This window comes from Labrus bergylta, chromosome 10, assembly GCF_963930695.1.
Source record: "Labrus bergylta chromosome 10, fLabBer1.1, whole genome shotgun sequence".
NCBI lineage: Eukaryota > Metazoa > Chordata > Actinopteri > Labriformes > Labridae > Labrus > Labrus bergylta.
Genome location: NC_089204.1, coordinates 9,522,033 through 9,542,052, shown reverse-complemented (window position 1 = coordinate 9,542,052; position 20,020 = coordinate 9,522,033). Strand labels below are relative to the sequence as shown.

The window sequence follows — 20,020 nt, the reverse complement described above, 5'->3', positions numbered from 1 at the left end:
GTTTTGGTCTTGACTCGGTCTGTGAGCACTCCGGTCTCAGGTTTGTCTTTGGACTATAACACTACTACCAACCTATAAGTGACTTAATTGCCCTCGTACATTTGAGATTTCTTACTCGTTGTGTTTGGTGCAAAACGATTTCACCAAAAGCAATGAATGACAAACAGGTCGTCTTGTTCCCTGCTTTGGCACTCAGAACGACCAACATTACAATCAGATGAAGCCCCGGCTAGATATGGCCTATCCTCACATTCATTTCAGATCAATTTGATGGTTGCGTGATGGCTACAGATTCCTAACTGGAGGCAATTTGAATAAGCAAACAGATCGTTTTCAGATGTTTTGTATTTGACAAGAAAATCACTTTCGTTTTCTTTATGCAAATGTTGAGCCTTTTGCATGTGACTGGAAGAAATAACCAGCAATGACAAAAACATTCTCATCCTTTCCTCCTGCTGCACCGTTGATCGTTTAGTTTATCGGGACACTGTATCCCTATTTTTTTTTTTTGTTTAAGAGCTGCACTTCTGCTGTTTGGAATTACTTTGAATTTAGGAGTAGTGAAACACAAGTGATGTGTAAACACAAAGATAAACATCAAAGACATGAAAGCATCGTATTTGAATCTTTGTGTTGCAAATCACAGATCTTCCTCATACAGCCTCGAATACAGAGCAATTAAGTTTAAAGTAACAGCTAGCTTTCAACTGCTCTCCTAAGTTGAGCTGTTTCATTTAACAGTGTACGGTTATTAAAATGTAATCACATCATCTTGTTTTTGTTGGTTTTGTTTCACATGGAGCTGCACAGTGGATACCTCTTGTATTTTGCGGAGAGCATATCTCAGTGTTTGTTGCTATTTTGACCCTATCCGTCGTCGTCCCATTGTGGTCCTCTGACATAGTTATATAATAAATGATTGAAGCAGAGGATACAATGAGCAAAAAGACCAAACACACTCTGTTTACACCGGTATGAAATGGCAGAATTAGTTTCTGCTGTGTGGCTTCAATGTAATGGGATTTTAAAAAGACAGTAAATGTTTTCTAATGATTAACAACAGCATGGCAGATTAGTAAAAGGTGGCAGCAGATTATACATGTGAAGTACTTTCTAAAGACATGTGAAGAAATATGGAATAGAGATGAGAGAAGTGAGTCACCTGAATGTGTGAGGGAGACAGAGGGGTGATTCCAGGGTCACCCATACTCTTTGCTGGAGAAGGATTGGCCATCGCATCTGTGGAGGAAGACAGAGAACGATACTGATGACAAATCTGACATGGTGCTTATATTTTATTATTACTTCATCACTTCTTCATAAACATGCTTACTTAAACTTTGCTACATACAACTGTAAAGGCCCAGATAAAAGACAAGAGAAAAGATATGAAGCCTTAATCATCCGTCAAGGAGTGAAAAGATAAAGTAACACAATGCCCTGATGAGAAGCTCAAGAGAGTTGCAAACTGCTGACAGTCAGGGGAGATGACTTTACTGCAGGGTTCAGATTTAAGTGGCTGCCAGGTTGGCATCCAGATCTGCCACTTGGAAGCAGAAGGTTAGAAATTTAACTGACACTTTGAGTAATGAGTAAGACAATAAGCAGCTTGACATCGCCTTTATTTTTTTAAAGGTTTAACTTTGGGCTTTTTATGCCTTCATTTAGAGGTAGGACAGTGGGTGGAGTCAGAAATCTGGGAGAGAGAAAGAGGGAGTGGAGGAATGACATGCGGGAAATGAGCCACAGGTTGGAGGACTATAGGCTACATGGGGCCTGAAAACCTATCCACCACTTTGCCGGTGACGCAGCATCACCTTTCTGATGAAAATGAGCTGTAAATGTATGACATGTACTACTACATGTTAACATGACGAAAGCTAAAGTTTATCTGAAGGTCAGGTCTTTGGTTGATCAAGTCAAATAAAAAGATAATGTTGCATTTTCACTCTGGTCTGGTTCCTTGTCACACCAACCTTTTATTAACGAACCAAGGTGAGAAAACATTTTTGCATAACACATAAGGTGTTATGCAAAATAGACTTCACCATGTTTTTCCAACACTAATATGTGTCCCTAGTTTGTCTACAACCCCCTCTACAATTATCAGAAAAGTCCATCCTCTCTGTCTTTTGCCTGCTCCACTTTTCGGAAAATGTGTGCTCAAACAGGCCATTTGTAGATTTCCTTTTGTGACATCACAAAGGGCAGTAATCCCTCCCCCAGGTGGTCGACACTCCCACAGCTCGGTGTTTGTTCTGCCTTCTCACCGTAAACAATATGGCATGGAGCGAGAAAGCCCGAGCCTCCCAAGCCCTTCCAGAGAAGGGCAGGGTTAGAAACAGCTTATTTACATTTAAAGCTGCAGACACAGAAACAGTGAGTAGAGCAGAAATAGAGGGGTTTATAGGCATGATCAAATACAGGATCAGAGTGGATTTTTGGCAAGAAACTTGACAGACATCTTTTGGAGACCTCAGAATCTTATTTAAACTGGTTGAAAAGGAGAATAATATGTAACCTTATTTAGTTATTTACTGATGGTATCTTGATTACTTGAGGTAATCGTTTTGTCAATAGATTTCCTGCACGATCAGGGGAGGAAATGAAATATGGATGAGACACTTAAATGTTTCTGATTTTTAAAATTTCTGTTGTTGGTGTCAAAAATAGCTCACGAAGTAATAACTGATAGGAAAAGTTTTTATTATGCGGTTTAAAAACAACAGCTTTTAAAGTCCCCATGAAACGTAACTTTGTAAGTATCTAACTGCTGGGTCCATAGAACCTGTTAGCATAGCTTCCAAGCAATATGGCGGACGATTCTGGGAGTGAGTTCCAACCCACTGATCTGTGATTGGTCTGTAGCTTCAGTGGTTGAAAATATGAGGAACTAGCGTTGTAGTTTCACCCCGTTAACAACAACAGCTTCCAGTGATGCAAAATGACGATTTTTGCGTCACTGGAAGCTCCTTTTCTGACTTAGAAATACAAAGATTTCCCATCTCAGGGGAAAATGAGGGCGGGATGCATGACCATTCAAAAATACTCCCAAGTTTCTAATGATACAAAGCTTAATGCAAATGGGTCAAGTATCCTTTTAATCGTGCTATATTCTCATCAGCCCAAAGGGCATCATCACTATTATCAATCAAAACCCCCAACTAATAAGTTTCCTATGTATGCAGTTAATAGTTATGAGTTGTGTATGAAATATGTTTCAATTATGAAAAAAAGTTCTTGATACATTTTCAAGCACTTAGATTAAATACCCCTGAGCCCTGTGATCTGGGGTCACCTTCATCCAAGAGAACAGAGGATCTCAAATTGTAGAGCTGCACAGCGGTACTCTTCTTCAGGTGGTATTGTTTTCCAGTTTCTGGAGATGCCTTTGAGCAGAGTGTTTCACAGCACCATCATTAGAAATGCATGAAACAGCGCAGAGAGAAAAGATGGCTCCTCTCATGTAGACGACTGACAACATCTCCTCCATTCAAACAGAAGAAAATGTGTGTAGCACCTGTCTTTAAAACACAATGACATTTCATTGTATTGAAGATTGTCTTCCCATTTGCCACCATCATTTTCATTAGTCTGACTTAATAGCCTTCACAGAAAGTGTTCTTTGAACGCACACAATAATAATACTCCCGTAACACCTTTTAAGTGTCTGGCAGAATCATCTCACGACGGGACATCATGTTATCCATCCTATTTTTCTGCCTCGCTCACCCTTTTCTCTGGTCCACCCCTACAGAGTGGATGAGTGGTCTGAAGACCCATAATACACTTTGCCAGGCAATTACAGTGCAGAATTACAGACCACCTGTGGCTACACTCCATCTAGCCACCATCCCAACTGTCTCTCTGCAACCCAGCAGCCCACTCCCAAAATCACCTTTACAACCTGGACTTTTTATTCCTGACAATGACCAGAAAAATCTAATCGCGAGTAGAGAAATAAAGCGATTGCTTTTGTAGTTAACAAGTGCTATACTGCTGTGGTTTGGCACAGCCATGCTTTGTTGTTGTTGTGCTATCTCCATCTGTTTACCTCAATGTGAAATACATTTCTTTCCAGTTTTTGCATCAGAACATTTGATTTCTGTGAATGCGACTGTTTAACAACACTTTGATCCTTTCAGTCCAACCTTCAATTCAACACTAAAAGAAACACGATTGGAACTGGACCAGGGGGGTTCAATACATATCAGGAGACAGGTTTTACAATTCAATATATCAAGATTTTTATCAGGAACATTTTTTATACACCTCCACTCAAAATATATATTTAATGCCTATGAATTTATCTCTGAAGTATCAGACAGCAGGTGTGTTTAAATGTAATGGTACATCTGGTCATCAAATGGCCTTCTCTCAATCATCAAATCAATACAAAGTTATTCTATGAGATGTTAGCATTAAGCAACACAACCAATGTTTAAATCCAACTGTACAAATTAAATGCTTAAGCTTTCAATTTCTAGCACCAAAAATAAAAGTTTCCTTGGACACAAGAAATATGTGATTAATATTTTAATTTGAAAAATACTTTCAAACAATCCACTAAGCTGGGAGGGCACAACTTTTTCAGCAAAATGCTGCTGACTCTATCTTTCAGTGTAGACTAGTTAAAAACTATTTCTTCTATTCTTTTTCTATTGCATGTGCAATAGTCTGCAAACAATGGGAAGCTAGCTGAGTCATATCTGGTATATATAAGTGTAGTAATATTACAGTAAGTGTCAGTTGACATGGTTCTTTAGCTTCTCATAACATCTTTGTGGACTTTTGTCAACAGATGCATGTCGTCTAAGAGGGGAAGGTGAACCAGCATTGTGTGCGTAGAATCAGAATCAGAAATACTAGATTAATTAAGAGGGAAATCTGGTCCTTACAATCGTTCCTAAAACACAATATAGTAGTGGGAAATATAGAAATATATGGCGTGCATATACTACAGTTGTAGAGACCCTCTGTGGGCCAATGCGCACAAAACCAAATTCCTACATATTGTACTTTGTCAACATAACTTTAACCTGCATAGATTAGTAATCCATTTTCCTGATGGGCTGCAGAACAACAATATTAAACAGGTAATTCTATATTCCTTTGAAAAGCCTGTTGCACTCATGTTGACATTGCAGCACTGACAGACCAAAAAGGATGTGAGGATTCTTATTTTCTCTTCTCTCAGTATGAGCATTGACTTCCTGTTGCCTCACATTCCTTCTATTCCCCCGAGGACAGAAACTCTGAGGCCTTAAAGACGAGTGTGAGACAGTATAATAGTCAGGTACTTCTGCTGTAACCTTAAACTCAATTACAAGTTTAACCAAAGTCTAAGATCAGTAAATTCTCTAAAGATTGTTTAAACTGCAACGGATAGAGAGAATAATGAATCATGTGGATTGTGATGATAGTATTTTTTTAATCAGCCAGATGAGATAAAGGAGGACATCCTGTAGAGCTCTGCGTTTAATCAAACGTTATTTCACTCACATTCTGGCTTCCAACTCTCACCAAAATAAGATAAAAAAGGATAATGGAGATAGAATGATGCTTGTTCTCCATGCTGTGCCAGATAATGACCTTTTTGGGTAATGACCTCGTTGAAAAATCCCCAGCACTTGCTGGAGAGTTCCCCCCTGTTTTCTCTTTGTCATTCTTTTTGTTTTTTTAGCCCTGGAAGAATGTAAAAAGTACAAATGTTTCAACTTCAGACGGGGATTTTGAATGAGCTCACCATTACCGGTATTTTTTCCTGGTCTAATATGAAAACATGGTTTTGCTGTCTTCTCTTGGCGATTCAAGTGAATGCAGCATCACTGTCCATGAGACTTCTGCATGTTTTTATTCAGTTCAAGCCAAAAAATCTTTATTACTTAAGTAATTAAGTTCAATAACAGAGATATCAATATTTTCTAAAATAATTATGACTCTGATTGATATCGTTCCCAAGCAAACCTAGCATCCTGCTCATGGTTGAGTTAACAGCTGTGCACTGCAGAGCGCCTCTCCTGACAGACCTCTGACATCAGTGTCAGAATGGTCACACTTGACTGATGTAGAGGAGCTTGTTTCATAAACATATACTGCAAATGAATCAAAAAGACACCTCCTAATTCATTAAACCCATGCAGGGGGTTCAATTCACCTATAACTGCGCTGCATCTCTGTGTTGCAGGTGCTGGTTGAACACATTTAAATGAGCCATTTTGAAATCATTGTGTAAAAAAATACTCTCTTCTATGCAAATAAGCCTCACTGCAAAAAGTGGTCTTATTCTCAGGCACTAAAAGACATGCACATGAAGCAAAATCATCAGTTGAGACCAGGACTGCGCTGCAGTATTTTGAGGAGATGCAACGCGCAAATTTTCCAGTTATCAGAAAAACCATTCATCCTCTTTATGACTTCAAAATCACATATCTGTATTTTAAGTTTTATAAATATCCCCATCACAATAAAGTTCAAAAAGGTCCCCCCTCCCAAAAAACCATGCACACTAACCACTGCGCCACGTTAGCGCGCACGCCCCATGTATGGAGACCGTGGGCGACCCGGGTTCAAATCCCACCTGTGGCTCCATTCCCGCCCTCTTTCTCCCTGATTTTCGACTCTCTCCACTGTCCTGTCTCTACATTAAAGGCAAAAAAAAAGCCCAGAAATAAATCTTCAAAGGTTCCCCTCCACTTGTACCTCCTCATCCTTATCATGAGAGCACAGCTCCGCACAGAGTTAAGGCGCTTTCCTCCATATTCAGACGCAAAAAGAGCAAACTGCATGAATACATTCTTAGTGAATCAGGCCCTTTGTGTTTTAATTGTGATATTGGAGTGTCTATGTTTACTAAATTCAATACAGGAGCTCACGACACAACTGCACTTTTCTTTACCATGTTCATCCTTGCTTGTTCATCAGATCTGACAGTGGTCTTTTATTCCTTGACTGAATAAACTCTGTTAGCAAGCATGGCTTCCAGCTTAAAAAGCTGCTAAACTTAAACCGTCACTGAACTTTGTAGATGATGCTGACGACATTCAGCAACCTTTTACATCATGCCTGTTCATCATACAAACCATACAAAAGGACGTTTGATAGGCTGGCCTCTTTCTTCCCTTCTTCTAGAAAGTCCACTTCTGCTTTATCTCAGACTACAAACTGTATCTACTTTAAATAATTAAATGTAACATGCTAATGAACTTGTTAGTAAGGCCCACAGTGAAACTTGGGAGGTTTTTATAGACAACAGCAGCCTGTTTGAGCAGACAGTGGTGTTGACTGACAGACTGGGATGAAGCAGGGAGACAGATTCAAAGCAAAGGCACCAACTGTTACCTACAATGGCAGAAGAGGAGCCTCATTAAATTCACTGCAGCAAACTGAGAGGCACAAACACAAAAAAATAGACTATCAAAGAACCACATTCATCAGGCCGACGGCAAAATGAGTTTGGGTAGAGAATGTTCTTTTTCTTCTTCCAATCTGAGGTCCCATTCATTCATGCCACGCAGAGAGAGAGAGACTAACCCCCCCAACCCAACCCACCCCCCCACACTCCTCTCTGCCCGGCTCACTGCATCCACTTGGCCATCAGCCCAGACACACAGTGCAGAGAAACAGCCTGACAACAGCTGCAACCACTACACACACAAGCAAAACCACACACTCTCACAGCACACGATAATTATAAATGATATTGTTTCACCACCAGTTAATACCTTTAGATCATATCATTTCAACACCAAACTTCTTTACTGTTGTCATGGTGGATTAAGCCTCTACGCTATACAAATAAAAGTGTTTCAGGTAGAATATCAGCCTCTCAGGGCTGGCAGCTTTTGGAATGACTAAGCTGGAATTTCTTTTCTCCCAGACACCTGCAATGTCACACTGCAAGATTTGAAAGAGATTTTCAAAACCAAGGATACGTATTGAATCTATATTTATTTAGGAAGACGTTTGAGATGCTATGTTTTTGCACACAATGCTCTGTGATGCAAAGCTCAGTTCTACATAAAGTAATTTGCTGACAGGCAAAGCTGTATGTAATGCTTTAAGAGAGAGTGGCGATACACAATATTATCCCAATTTTATTTTGATGGGTCCTTTGTTTTTGTCTAAACACTACCAAAGAAGACTGGGTGGATCTTGAAAAAAAAACAATTATTTAGACATGAACCTCCTGGACCTTGCCTCACACTTTCCCCAATATTTCTTGATTTGCTTTTTGTGATAGCGGTATTATATTACAGTATTACAAAATTATTGAGGTTGCACATTTGAAGTCATATTTCATGCACTAAGACCCCCCCCCCCCCCCCCTTCTCGCCATTAAACAAAGCATGGAGCTAGGGGTTTAACCCCTGAGCAGAGGCGCTGCTCGTCAACAGGCAAGGCAGGCAACTGCTTGGGGCCCCAGGTCAGTATGGGGCCCCGAGGGCTGACAAACTTTAAACCAAATCAGTGTCTCAAAAGGTGCAAAGTTTGCAATGACAGTAGGAAACCCCCCTAAGTGACCCCATCTGACAGCACTCACTCATATAATGCCTCCTATAATACTAAATGACTGAATGAACATGGGGAGAGACACTTTTATAGCTTAACTTCCACTAAAAAAATCTGATTATTTATTTGGAGGGGCCCCCTGTATTTTGCCTCGGGCCCCAACAGACTCCAGAATCGCCACTGCTCCTGACCTATCGGTTGAGAGACGACCGACTCTACCAACTTAGTCTGTGGTGAGAGATGCCCTCGAGTCGGTAGTGACAGCCACCTTGTCGACACATTGCAAATCTGCCATCAATCCTGCTGTGCGTTCCTCATACATCTGATCCACTTTGTATTTGTTGTTGGCCTTGATGGTGACTTGTACTCCAGCTTGACTAACACCATCAGACCAAAACTTCCACTTCCACAAAACCTCATGGGAGCATCTTACCATAACAAAACTAGTCACCAATGTAATAACACAGGCTAATCTGTTGTTTTGGAATCATCACAACGACAGGTCTGTCTCAGATGTTTGTCCTTGTTCTTTAAGCGCAGGTGGTAAAGCAAATCACTAGTAGTTCTGATATGCAAGTTTAACTCCAGATATCTTGCACTGCACTCCAGACGTCACTTTTCCTGGTCAAGTCTGACATGTTGCATGTGACGCTAACTGAGTTGAACTATTGTAGCTTATAACAATGTGTGTACCACTTTGTTGCTGAAGCCAGGGCAAAGGTGGTTTTTCTTTTTTTTCTTCTGTGACCTCCAAATGTGCACACAGTCGCATGGTCTAATAATATTATTACTTTTGGTAGGTTTAAAAAAATGTGTATTATTACCTCCAGAGCAGTGCTTGAATTCTTTTCCAGGCATTTTCCAGAGAAGACGCCACCAGTGGAATCAATAGCAGAGGGTCAGTAACAAGCCTGGAGCTGGTTATATAACTGTGCACACTGCTTTTTAATGTGGCGAGTTCAAAGAAGCCAAACTACCCAAACCATCAAGCTAGGCAATATTATGAATTCTACAACATGAAGGGAATACTATTTCCTTTCCTCTGATTATCCTCTAAATATGTTTATATTGTGATTGGTCATGTTTCATCTCCTTATTAACTATCTCCACATTTGCCTATATATGTATGCATCAACATAGTCAGACTAAGCAGGACTTTTACTGAAACAGATGTTTAGAAGCGTTTCATTGTTCTTTACAACAAAGAAACAAAGACTTTAAAAAACAATGAACAGAGCTGTCTGACAGAAAGAGCGGGTTCCTGCAGAGGGCAGAGCCTTTTGGTCATACTGGGGAAATGCTTTCAAACTCTGGGCTGAACAATGGCTTTCCTTCCTGCCTGTCTGTAATGGAAATACTGATAATAGCCAAAGATCGTCTCAAACAGTCCCTGATAACTGAAGGCACTTCTCCTAACCCTGAAAAGTCAAAAATAGATATGTAGTGTGTTGACATCTATGTCAACACATCATAATTCGTAGTAATAATTGACAACTACACACATCTGGATTAACAACAGATTGTTGTGTTTAATGTGACCAGTTTTCTAGCTCTACCATTATATCAAATTATTTTCACGTTTCAGATCTGATTCTTCAGCCTTGCTTTTTGTGGGGTGTGTGCAAATTTAATAAGCGTGTGAATAATTCAACATTGAAGACCTGGTGGTTTTGTACTGAAGAGCCTGTGTGTTAGACTACCACAGGTCCTGAATTCCTGTTTGTTTCAAATGTCTAAGTATATCAGGATAGTTAGAGACCTGTTTTGTTATTTAACATCAAGCTTCAGAATGCATGTGTCTTGCTCATGCAGTTTGTATGTTCTCTCTGCGAATGATTTCTGGATGCTTCTGTTTAAGATAAAACGCCTTGGAGGAAAGAGGGGCAGGATATTCTAAATCGCCTGTTAGTATTGATTTATTCAGCGATAACAACATTGATATTTAGGATTTTTTTAAAGTTAAGAACAAAAATGCAAGTTTAACATTTCACAGTGTCAAAATAATCTCTACAAACAGATGCTTCTAATGCAGAATCTATGACTTGCTGTGTTGCTTGTTATGTCATCACTCAAACTCATGTCATCCCTCTCTGATCACAGTGCCATAGGTGAATATATTTGCTATAATCACATGATAGCATGTGCTCCGCCGTGCTCAGAAACGAACCCAATGGGGTCAAAAAAAGAGTTTAGCAAAAAACTTGGCAAAACAAAATAGTGTGGTTTGCTTTAAAACACTCCCTATTTGTTTTGTCTGACTCGCACGCTGATGTGCAGCCAGTGCAGACACACACACATCCACTGAATAAACACTGTGTGTGTTATGTGTTCAAAACTGTAAAAGCTAATATGAGGAAAAGGATCACAAAATGATTACGATCAACATTTCTGTCGATCACGGCAGACTTGTTGATTTCTGTTAGTGTTTGATGTCCCTGATTGTCAATAAACAAACTGTTCCTGAAATAAAGCAGCTTTTTATATTGCAGCCTGTTGTCATCAGGTTTTTTAAAATCACTAACAAGAGAGTTCAGTTTTATCTAATGGATGCATTATAGTTATTGTAGCCATGAGTATATAGTGAAGAAATTGAGGATGTGATACACGTGATACATGTGATTAAACTGCATGGAGATGCATTTTGGTTTGAAGCGCTGTTAAAATGTACAGTTTGTGTCACGGCTAGCTGAGGAGTAGAAGAGATACATTATGCCGAAAAACGGTCCAATCTGTGATCTGATCCGAACCTTGAGATTTCTGGTTCCGTTGTACCACTAGTGGCGGCTTTAGGGGGTACCCAGTGGAAACTATAAGCTGTGACAGAGTGACAGACAAGACACGGACAATATTAACATTAATCGCCTCAGCCCACCCACTCCCAACAGTACTGGAATGCTTTAAAAGGCGCCCTTAAATAAAATGTATTATTATTATTATTTAATATGTAAGCAGTGACATTCATTACAAGATGATTACTAGTTAAGATATCTGCATTGATTTGCTTTTTTTCACTTTCAATCAAATAAAAGACCATTTATCCAGTCATATTTTGTCATCAAAGTTTGTTGAAAAATCGTGTTAAAATATCGTCCTGTCTTGTGGCCTGAGTGTATCGTCACACCTCTAGTTACCAGTGTTGGAGGGGGACAAAAACATATCTGGCACTACACCAGAACACCGTCCTGTGTAGAGACATGTGGATTCAAAGTTTAAGATTTTGTATCTGTGATATGCGAATAAGCTTCACCACGATGAGGAGCATGCAGCACTTTCACTGAAATATAAACACTGCCATGATTTACATACTTGACATGCCACAGCCACATATGAAAACAATTACCATCTGGCTGAAGACTCATCACACACCAAGAGTTTAAAACAACATTCTGTGTGTATTCAAGATCAAATGTGTTTTCCAGCAAGAATGTGTTCAAAAGCAAAACCTTCACCAAAATATCTGCAGATGGTGTATAGAGCAATGTGTCAAAATACAGACTTCCTTACAGTGTTTTCATTTCCAAATGAGCACAGTTTCCGCTCTCTCTCTCTCTCTCTCTCTCTCTTTATAGCTCCTATCTGATGGCCTGTGTGTAGCACCTCCCCCATCCTGTAACTCCCTCTACTCCACAGATCACCACCTCCTACTCCACATGGCTCATGTCTGCAACATGACACAATGCTGAAAGGGGCCTCACATTTGGCACAGAGTGGTCTGAGTCATAACATATCATTTTGGGAGTTGGACAATTACTTCATCGTTTTGAGGTGTGCTTTGGTCGGCAATGACATGCCAGTAATTCAGAGGGGAGGTCAATTGGCAAGATCAACTTTTACTTTTGCTCTTTTGTATGCATCCCAGATCTATTACTGCTAAAGTTCCTTGAATGCTTCTTTCTCAATTCTAAGAGCTATTTCATTTAGCTAAGCTCATTTCAAACAATAAATATCATTTGAATAGGTTTGAAAATGAAATGAAAGTGCTTAATAAATCAAATGTTTTTCTTCCTAAGAAGTTAGTTAAAACATCCTGAAGAAATCAATACAATAGCACAGAACAACAGAATCCAGGCCTGAGATTGGTCTACTTTGAACTCCCTGCCGTTTACGTTTTCTAGACTTTTCCAGAACATCTCAGTCCCCAGATTTTGTGGAATGGCCTTTCACACATACAATGTACCTCACAGCTGGAGACTGTCAGTCCCCCTCAGACTGTGAGACTTTGAGGGGGAAATGGGTGTGTGTGTCTGTTTCTTGTTACATAATACTACAACATGAAGACATTTTCCCAATCCTAACACAATAGTTAAAAACTAAATGAGGTGAGCAGCCTATATTGCATTGCATTCACGCGTGCACCGCATCTACACATTATCCAGAAGTTTATCACATTCCATTCAATGAAACACAACTGTTCAGCTCACTGTCTCTTGCACAGGTTTTGTGAATGAAAAGTGACATCTTAGAGAAGTTAATGGGCCCGGGTGTTAAATCACCCAACCCCCTCAACACCCAGTCTGACACCCTCCCCCTAACTCAGACGATTCACAGACAGACGTCAACAGCAGGCAAAGAACTCTTCATTTACCAACCTGAGGTAAATGAAGTACCTTTGGCTTTTCACACTCAGGCGGGAAGCTTTAGCTGATTTAGACGCCGCACAACAGCAGAGGGTGATCTGAATATTTATGTCACAAGTCGGCTCTGAATTTGAATTTTTACAAATTATTTTTGTGGGAATAAAGTATCAGTGCATCACTCTAACTGGTTGCCATGACACCCAGAGTCACAGACTTTGACTACAAGTGGCTGGTAAAGTATGTCCAAGTAAGATAGGACTACAATTTGAATCCACAGTCAAGAAGACCTAGGCTTGGCATTTCAGCATTGAGGCCTGAGCTGAGAAAAGTTGCCTTGTCAAGCCCTATGGTATGGTCCTGCTTGTTGGCTGGCTGCTGAGCTCTGCGATTGGACAGTCTGAGAGCTGCAGTGCATTGTGGGGCGGTCTTAGTATTACCACCATGATCCCGTTTCATACTTTAAAATTCTGTCTGATCTAGTGTACATCCGGGTATTTCCCCCATACACATGATAGCATACTATGATTTTGAATCACACTACTTTAGTATGAAAGTATGCGGACACAGCCAGACTCTACCAACGTGCCTTCATGTGCAACATATATGTATGAATGATAAATGAGAGACATGACTGACACATCAGCCTGTACACTCGATAAAACACTAGATTATCCAATAATTACTGCTCATGTTGAGAAATGCTTTTTATTGTAAGGTAATCAGCTGAGTGGTGTTACCACTGATGTCAATTTGCAGTGTTAACTCACTGCACTGCATTACACTGCAGTGTCTAGGCCACGAGGGATCAGACATGAACGGTCAATAAAGAGAAAAAGCTTTCTCAGCAAAGAGCCCCACCTTACACTGAGACCAGTGCTGATGTGAGAACGCCTTGGAAACTGATAACATAAGACACTATCCCTGATATGTAAAGGGAATGCTTAGTCATAGGGAATTCTGGCTAATTGTTTAAAAAGAAGATGCTGCAGTTTGGCTCTGCTTTTCTTGCACTTAGCGAAAGGACAAAGACATGATTCAGCAGAATGACATCTCGTTTTGACGCCACACTCATGAAATAAACATGTATAATGTTGTGATTTTGCATGCATCATATATAAGTGATTCTTCTTCTGACATTTATATAAGTCTGTTTTAAGAACAAAACAGGAAGGTGTGGAAATTGTAGTTCCATGACAACAAGCACTGAACAACCAACCTTGGCACTATTCACACAATTAGATTACACGTGACATTTAAAAGGATGCTCTGCAGTAATATGTCAATTGAAAATTTAAAGACGATAAATAAAATAGTAAGACTTAAGAGATGTGAGTCTTCTCAGCTGCCATGAAGCCACAAACTGGTCTTGATTGACATCTTCATCATCACTCTCCAATTATACTTTTGACATCTGTCATATCAGCTCATACACAGTACACTATAGTGACCTCCAATCATCACCAACAGATTGAACTTGACAGAATGATCTAATGTATCAGAGTATGGTTAACACCAGTGTTCACAGTCCAAAGTAAAAGAACAATGCATGCTGTAAACCTGATCTTTATTCTTGTGTAACTCATAACCCATAATCCTGAATGTGGCAAACTGGTTGTATGTCAACTGGTGAAAACATGGACAACTTCTCAGCTCTGTACATTTCGTACTACACTTTACTTTTGGTGCACGCTATCCCTCTAGCTCAGTGGTTCTCAACTGGTGGGACGGGGACCCAAAAGTGGGTAGCAGATCTGTTTTCAGTGGGTTGTGAATGTGTGTCTGGAAAATAATGGTTTTTTTTGCAAAAAAGTCTATGAATCGCTTGAAAAACACATTTGTTTTGTTCTATCACATTTTGTAACATCTGAGGTCCACACTGAACTATTTTTAATAAAAAATTAGGTGGTTTTGATTCAGTTTCTCATTTAAGAGGTGGCGGTGGTCTTAACTCTACACCAGTTGAGAGCAACTGCTTTAGCTTAGGGTGATATCTGAAGGCAGATAACGTCGCAATTCCAGCATGTAAATGTACTGAGTGAGATAAGAAAAGAACACATTTATTTGGCCCTCTGCATGTTTGGGGTCAGAGGGTTCAGCCAGCAACTGGTCAATATGTACAATTCATAAACAAATGGCCTCTTTATCCACCAATGCTGCTGTGAAAATAGAATTAAAACAATAATTAATGGTCTGATTGCCCAAGTAATTGATATTAGACATGGAGACTCTGCCATAATGGATTTATAGATGTTAAGCCTAATGTGAGAAAAAGTTCTATAAAATCCTCAGACTTGACCGACAAATGGCATTTGTCAAGCTCATTGTCATACATGATCACATTTGACATCTGGGTGTCATTTATCATGAGTATGCTGCATTCATGTTGCATGGGAATAATCGCAATCACTCAGACTGCATTAAGCGTTTTAATCTCTCTCATCACTTTGTTTATTCTGAACATTTGCTTTCCTTTCTGCTACAGAGGCATATTTGGATTATAAGATGTTAGGGTGTTGAAGTGCAGACACCACAGAGGTCAGACTGAACCACAAAAATTGTTGGTATGCTTTTTCCACATTTGAGACTTTAATTTTGATAGTTTTTTTTTAAATCACAAAAGGGAAGTATCTGAAGACAACAGAGGGTGTTAAAACAAGCAACTTCTGCAGATGACACCAGTGCAGTGTGATAATCTCTTCATTTACATCATAAAGGTCTGCCTTCACATCTGCTAATTTCATCCAGGTAACAGTATAGCCTGCTGAGCTGGTTCACAGATCATTCCAGTAAGACTTTATTGATCCATGAGTAAGAAGCATACCTTGAAATAGCACAACAGCACAAGAAACCATTTTATCTTTAGGAGTTCAAGTCACACAAAGTCTGGTATTTAGCCCTCATCCCTGTGGGACATCATCAGGGTGTAGTCTGTAGAGCACTCTTTCAGATGCATTACATAACACTCCAGGAAGAATCTCTTCAGAGGGAAAAACTTTCAACAACGACAAAGCTTCAAATGAACCTGTCTACAAGCTTGTAATAATAGAAAGACTTAGTAATAAGCTCCTGACATTGTTGGCCTATGTGAATGAATAACCTGGCAGCATTAGGCCTACATTTCATTGTGTAAAAGAAAGGTGCACAGCGCTCACTATCGCCCTCTATAGTGTAACTTAGGAAATAATGATGACAACTCTATCACCTAAAACCTGTCAAAATAACATGAACTTTGAGTGTAACGAGCACACAGAATTATAAAGTATGACTAGATGTATATTGTGATAAAAAGTGATAAGGAATTAATTCATGTCTGGGCCTTTGGAAAAGCGAGCAACAATAAAATAGAGAAAATGCCAATGGAGTTCGTCTGATAAAGATAGGCCAATTGGTAGGCGTACGTCATACCTGCGAGAAGAAGGCGGTTTTCAGGGTAAACTTCTCTTATCCCTCCTGCAGAAATGAACGTAGCTGTCTAAAGGACATGTGTGACACTGATGTGAAACACACCTTAAGAGTATCCCCCCCAGCCTCACACCAGCATCACAGTTTGGGCGGGTGATGGTGAACACTGCGTTACCTGAGGCCATGGTGCGGCAGACTTTTTTTTTTTTTTTTTTTTGCTGCATTGAGTCACAACTCCGGTGGGACGGGACCACGTGACCAAACTCTGCACCGTTATGGAGGACCCTAACTGGGCACTACATGTTCTCCCAGCAAAACCGGAAAGAAAAAAAAAAACAACCTGACACATCGACACCAGCCTCGCAGTCTGAAATAAACACCAGTGTGATAAACTTTGCACGAATCGCCATGTTCGTCTGCAGAGTGCTGCTCTGTGCAGGGCGGTAGGCGAGGTCCTGTAGACACTGCGGTTGCCCTTGGAAAAGCCACGGCACTGCTTCAGAGCCCATGCAGCCTCCTTCAGCTGCATACGAGGTGGCAGACACACTTCACATAGGGTTTAAACACAGAACATTTTCGATTGAACCGCATTTCCCTTTGCCGCAACTCTCTGAAATCCTACCACAGTGCACGTCCTAAAACGAGCACACTGAAACGGGCTGCGTGCATTAATTGATGTCTGAAATTACCAGCGCTAAAAACTACAGAAAACTGTGAAACATACAAGCGTGTTTACCTGATATTATCTTCTCTGTCGCCGTTTCTTTCTCAGTCATCATTTCCCGCAGTTTCACCTCTTCCCTTGCCTTCTCTCCGATACAGCTGCACCAAGCAATTTTCCTGGATTACTGAGGTTACCGGGCCAAAGGAGAAGAAAACATCAACAAAACAGCATCCACGCTGCTTTTTTCGGTGTCTCTTTCAACTTTTACTTCGTCTCACCGCTTCCTGCTGAATGAGAAAGCCGTTAAATAAGCACATGAAAAAGATATGGGGTCCGGTGGGTTTTGAAGAAGGCAAATGGGGGGACACGAGCCTCAGCAGAGAGGATGTTGGACCCCAGACTGCTGCTGCTTCTCAGTCCGCCCCTCCCAATCACATTCACGGCTGTCCTGGCCAGGAATGCTGCTGCAGCCCAGTCTGCTTCAGAACTGCTCAGGACAGTCGGGAGGGATCCTGTAGCATTACCCCTATCAGCGAGACATGAAGGGTGTCCAGATTTCCAAATGCCCATATCTATTGGACAAACTTCATGAATACATTTACCGAGCAGGCTATTTGAAAATTGATGGAAAATAGATTTAAAGTTTGACCAGGGGATCACTTTTAGAGCCACAACTCTGCGGCAGTAACGAAATTGAAGTACAAGAGAAAAAAAAAACAAATACTTGATGAGGATGCCCAAACATTCTCACTGAGAATTATATCACATATTTTGTGAAGGGAAAATGGGGATATAGGCTACTGGGCCAAGCATTGCTCCAGTGTGGCGTAACATACAATTTAGACCTCTGTACATGGACATCCTCATGTGGACCCCTCCTTGGATTCATGGCAAACTAATAGCATTTTTTTCTTGAGCTGTTTTCACACTTTCTGGAGGACCCTTATAAACCTCGAGTTGGTTTTTCGCACATATCCCTGTTGGACGAAGAGGCGGGGATGGTCTCAGGAAGCAGGACATGACGTAAAAAGAGAGCCATGGAAGTAGCTTATAATGCAACAGTGTCTCTATACAAACTTATTTATACTGACTTTTTTTTTTTTTTAAATTGTTATATTTTTGGGCATTTTATTGGATAGGACAGCTGAAGAGCGAAGGGCAGCAAAGGGCAGAGGTCTGATTCAAACCCACGACCACTGTGACGAGATCTAATAGCCTCTGTACATGGGGCGCTCAACATAACCGCTAGACTATCTGGAGCCCCTATAATCAGAATTTTTGCCTTTATATCAATGTAGTGTAGTTCAACAAGTTCACAATATCAACTAATGAGTGGAGAAGAACAGACTGGTGGACAGAATCCATAAAGAAGCAGTGTCATCACATGCATGGGAGAGTGCCATACAGTCTTTTGTCGTGCTCTTGTCACATAAACGTCACCAGCCATGCTTGATCGCAGTATATTTTCCTGCTGCATGCTGACAACAGCTCACCCCAACTTCACATGGGAAATTGGGGGCTGACAGGAAATAAATTGTGTAAAGTCTGAGTGAGAAATTCAACTGTTTGCATTCACACATGCAGCTCACCCTGAGTTTGGTTGTAGTGTGATTTTGAAAGCCCTTCCAGAGATTCTGCAACAGCACTATCGCAAAAGCCACCATAACACCAACTTCTATTTAAACCGAACAGTTCTGTTGTTCTGGTGACACAGTGTGTGATTAAACAACACAGTGTCACAGAGTTTTGTATGAAAGAGGCGTGAGCAGGAACATCACATAGACAGTGCTATCCTGTCTTCCAGCTTCACTTTAACATTTGGACATTTTGCTTTTGCCTCTGTAACCACTTTGTTATATCTCTGATGCACTCAGTGGCTCATCAACTTTACCTTTAAATCATTCTGCCGCTGTTTTCTTTATATATGCCCTTTTTACAACCATTTTGCAACAGTGTCAAAATGAAGCTCTGTTAGTCTTGCTGACTTCACTGTTACAGGGACACTGTTGAGACACCTCTGTTAAAACTCAGTGTTCATTTGAAGAAAAAAAAATGTTGACTATGTATTGGATAAGGTTCTTTTTCATGATTAAACTGAGACAACATAAACAGTAAACTTATTGACAACAAAAAAAATCTGGGTTCATAAAGAAGAGCAGATTAGTTGGCTCTGCTTGGGCTGTGGGTGCAGGTCAGTTTAACACTGTCACCTTTATTAGATGCATTTATCTTAGCTTTCATTTATCTTAGTTTGGAGAAATGTTCGCTCCGTCCCGATTTCACTCGTACAGTGTGAGCTGTCCGGCCGTGCCTGACAATCGGGTCGTACAGTATGAGCACATAAATCGCAAGGTCTGGTTGGGCGTCGTAAACGATTCAGTCGTACAGTGTGAGCTGACATGCCACCCCGACTTTTATACAATCGGGGGAAAACTGCGCAGTGTGAGCCAGGCTTGAGTAACATTCATTACCACTCGTATGTGTGTTTACTTTCCTTACCTTAATAGGTAAGCTGGGGACGGCACAGCAGCATAGAATTGGTGTGAGAGTCTATCATCAAACTAATGTAAGGAATCTGGATGTTACTAAAGTAAAAGTGTTTAGAGTGACAGAACTTGGTACCATATCTGATAGAGTAATTGAATTACTTTAGAAATAAAATATTTGACTAAAAGCAATGACTAAAATGTAAAGACCTATATTGACTTAAATCGTACCAAAATGTTTGTTTTAAACAGCTCATATTATGCCTTTTTGGGGTTCGTATATTTAATCTATGTTCCTACTTTTGTACGTTCACAATAGATAAAAGTCCGAAAAAAGTGTCTGTTTTCATGTACTGCTCCTCCTTGCTCCCTCTACGCTC

At 40.4% G+C, this 20,020-nt stretch overlaps 1 protein-coding gene across 7 annotated transcripts in view; it reads right to left on the bottom strand.

Annotated features, from left to right (window-relative positions):
• The window catches only part of hspa12a (heat shock protein 12A), a 43,390-nt gene extending 25,740 nt beyond the window's left edge, over positions 1 to 17,650 (bottom strand). For 3 of the 7 annotated variants that reach the window (XM_020626590.3, XM_020626594.3, XM_020626591.3), the window contains exons 1-2: positions 17,227 to 17,649; positions 1,163 to 1,239 (exon numbers count right to left, since the gene is read on the bottom strand). In XM_020626590.3, coding sequence (XP_020482246.1) covers positions 1,163 to 1,239; positions 17,227 to 17,269 — 120 coding nt within the window. In that variant the 5' untranslated portion in view covers positions 17,270 to 17,649. Of the gene's footprint in view, positions 1 to 1,162; positions 1,240 to 16,493; positions 16,675 to 17,226 lie in introns of those variants that run through there. The other 4 variants (XM_065959474.1, XM_065959475.1, XM_065959476.1 and 1 more) reach the window with 3 other exon arrangements.
• Positions 17,651 to 20,020: the final 2,370 nt, after the last annotated feature.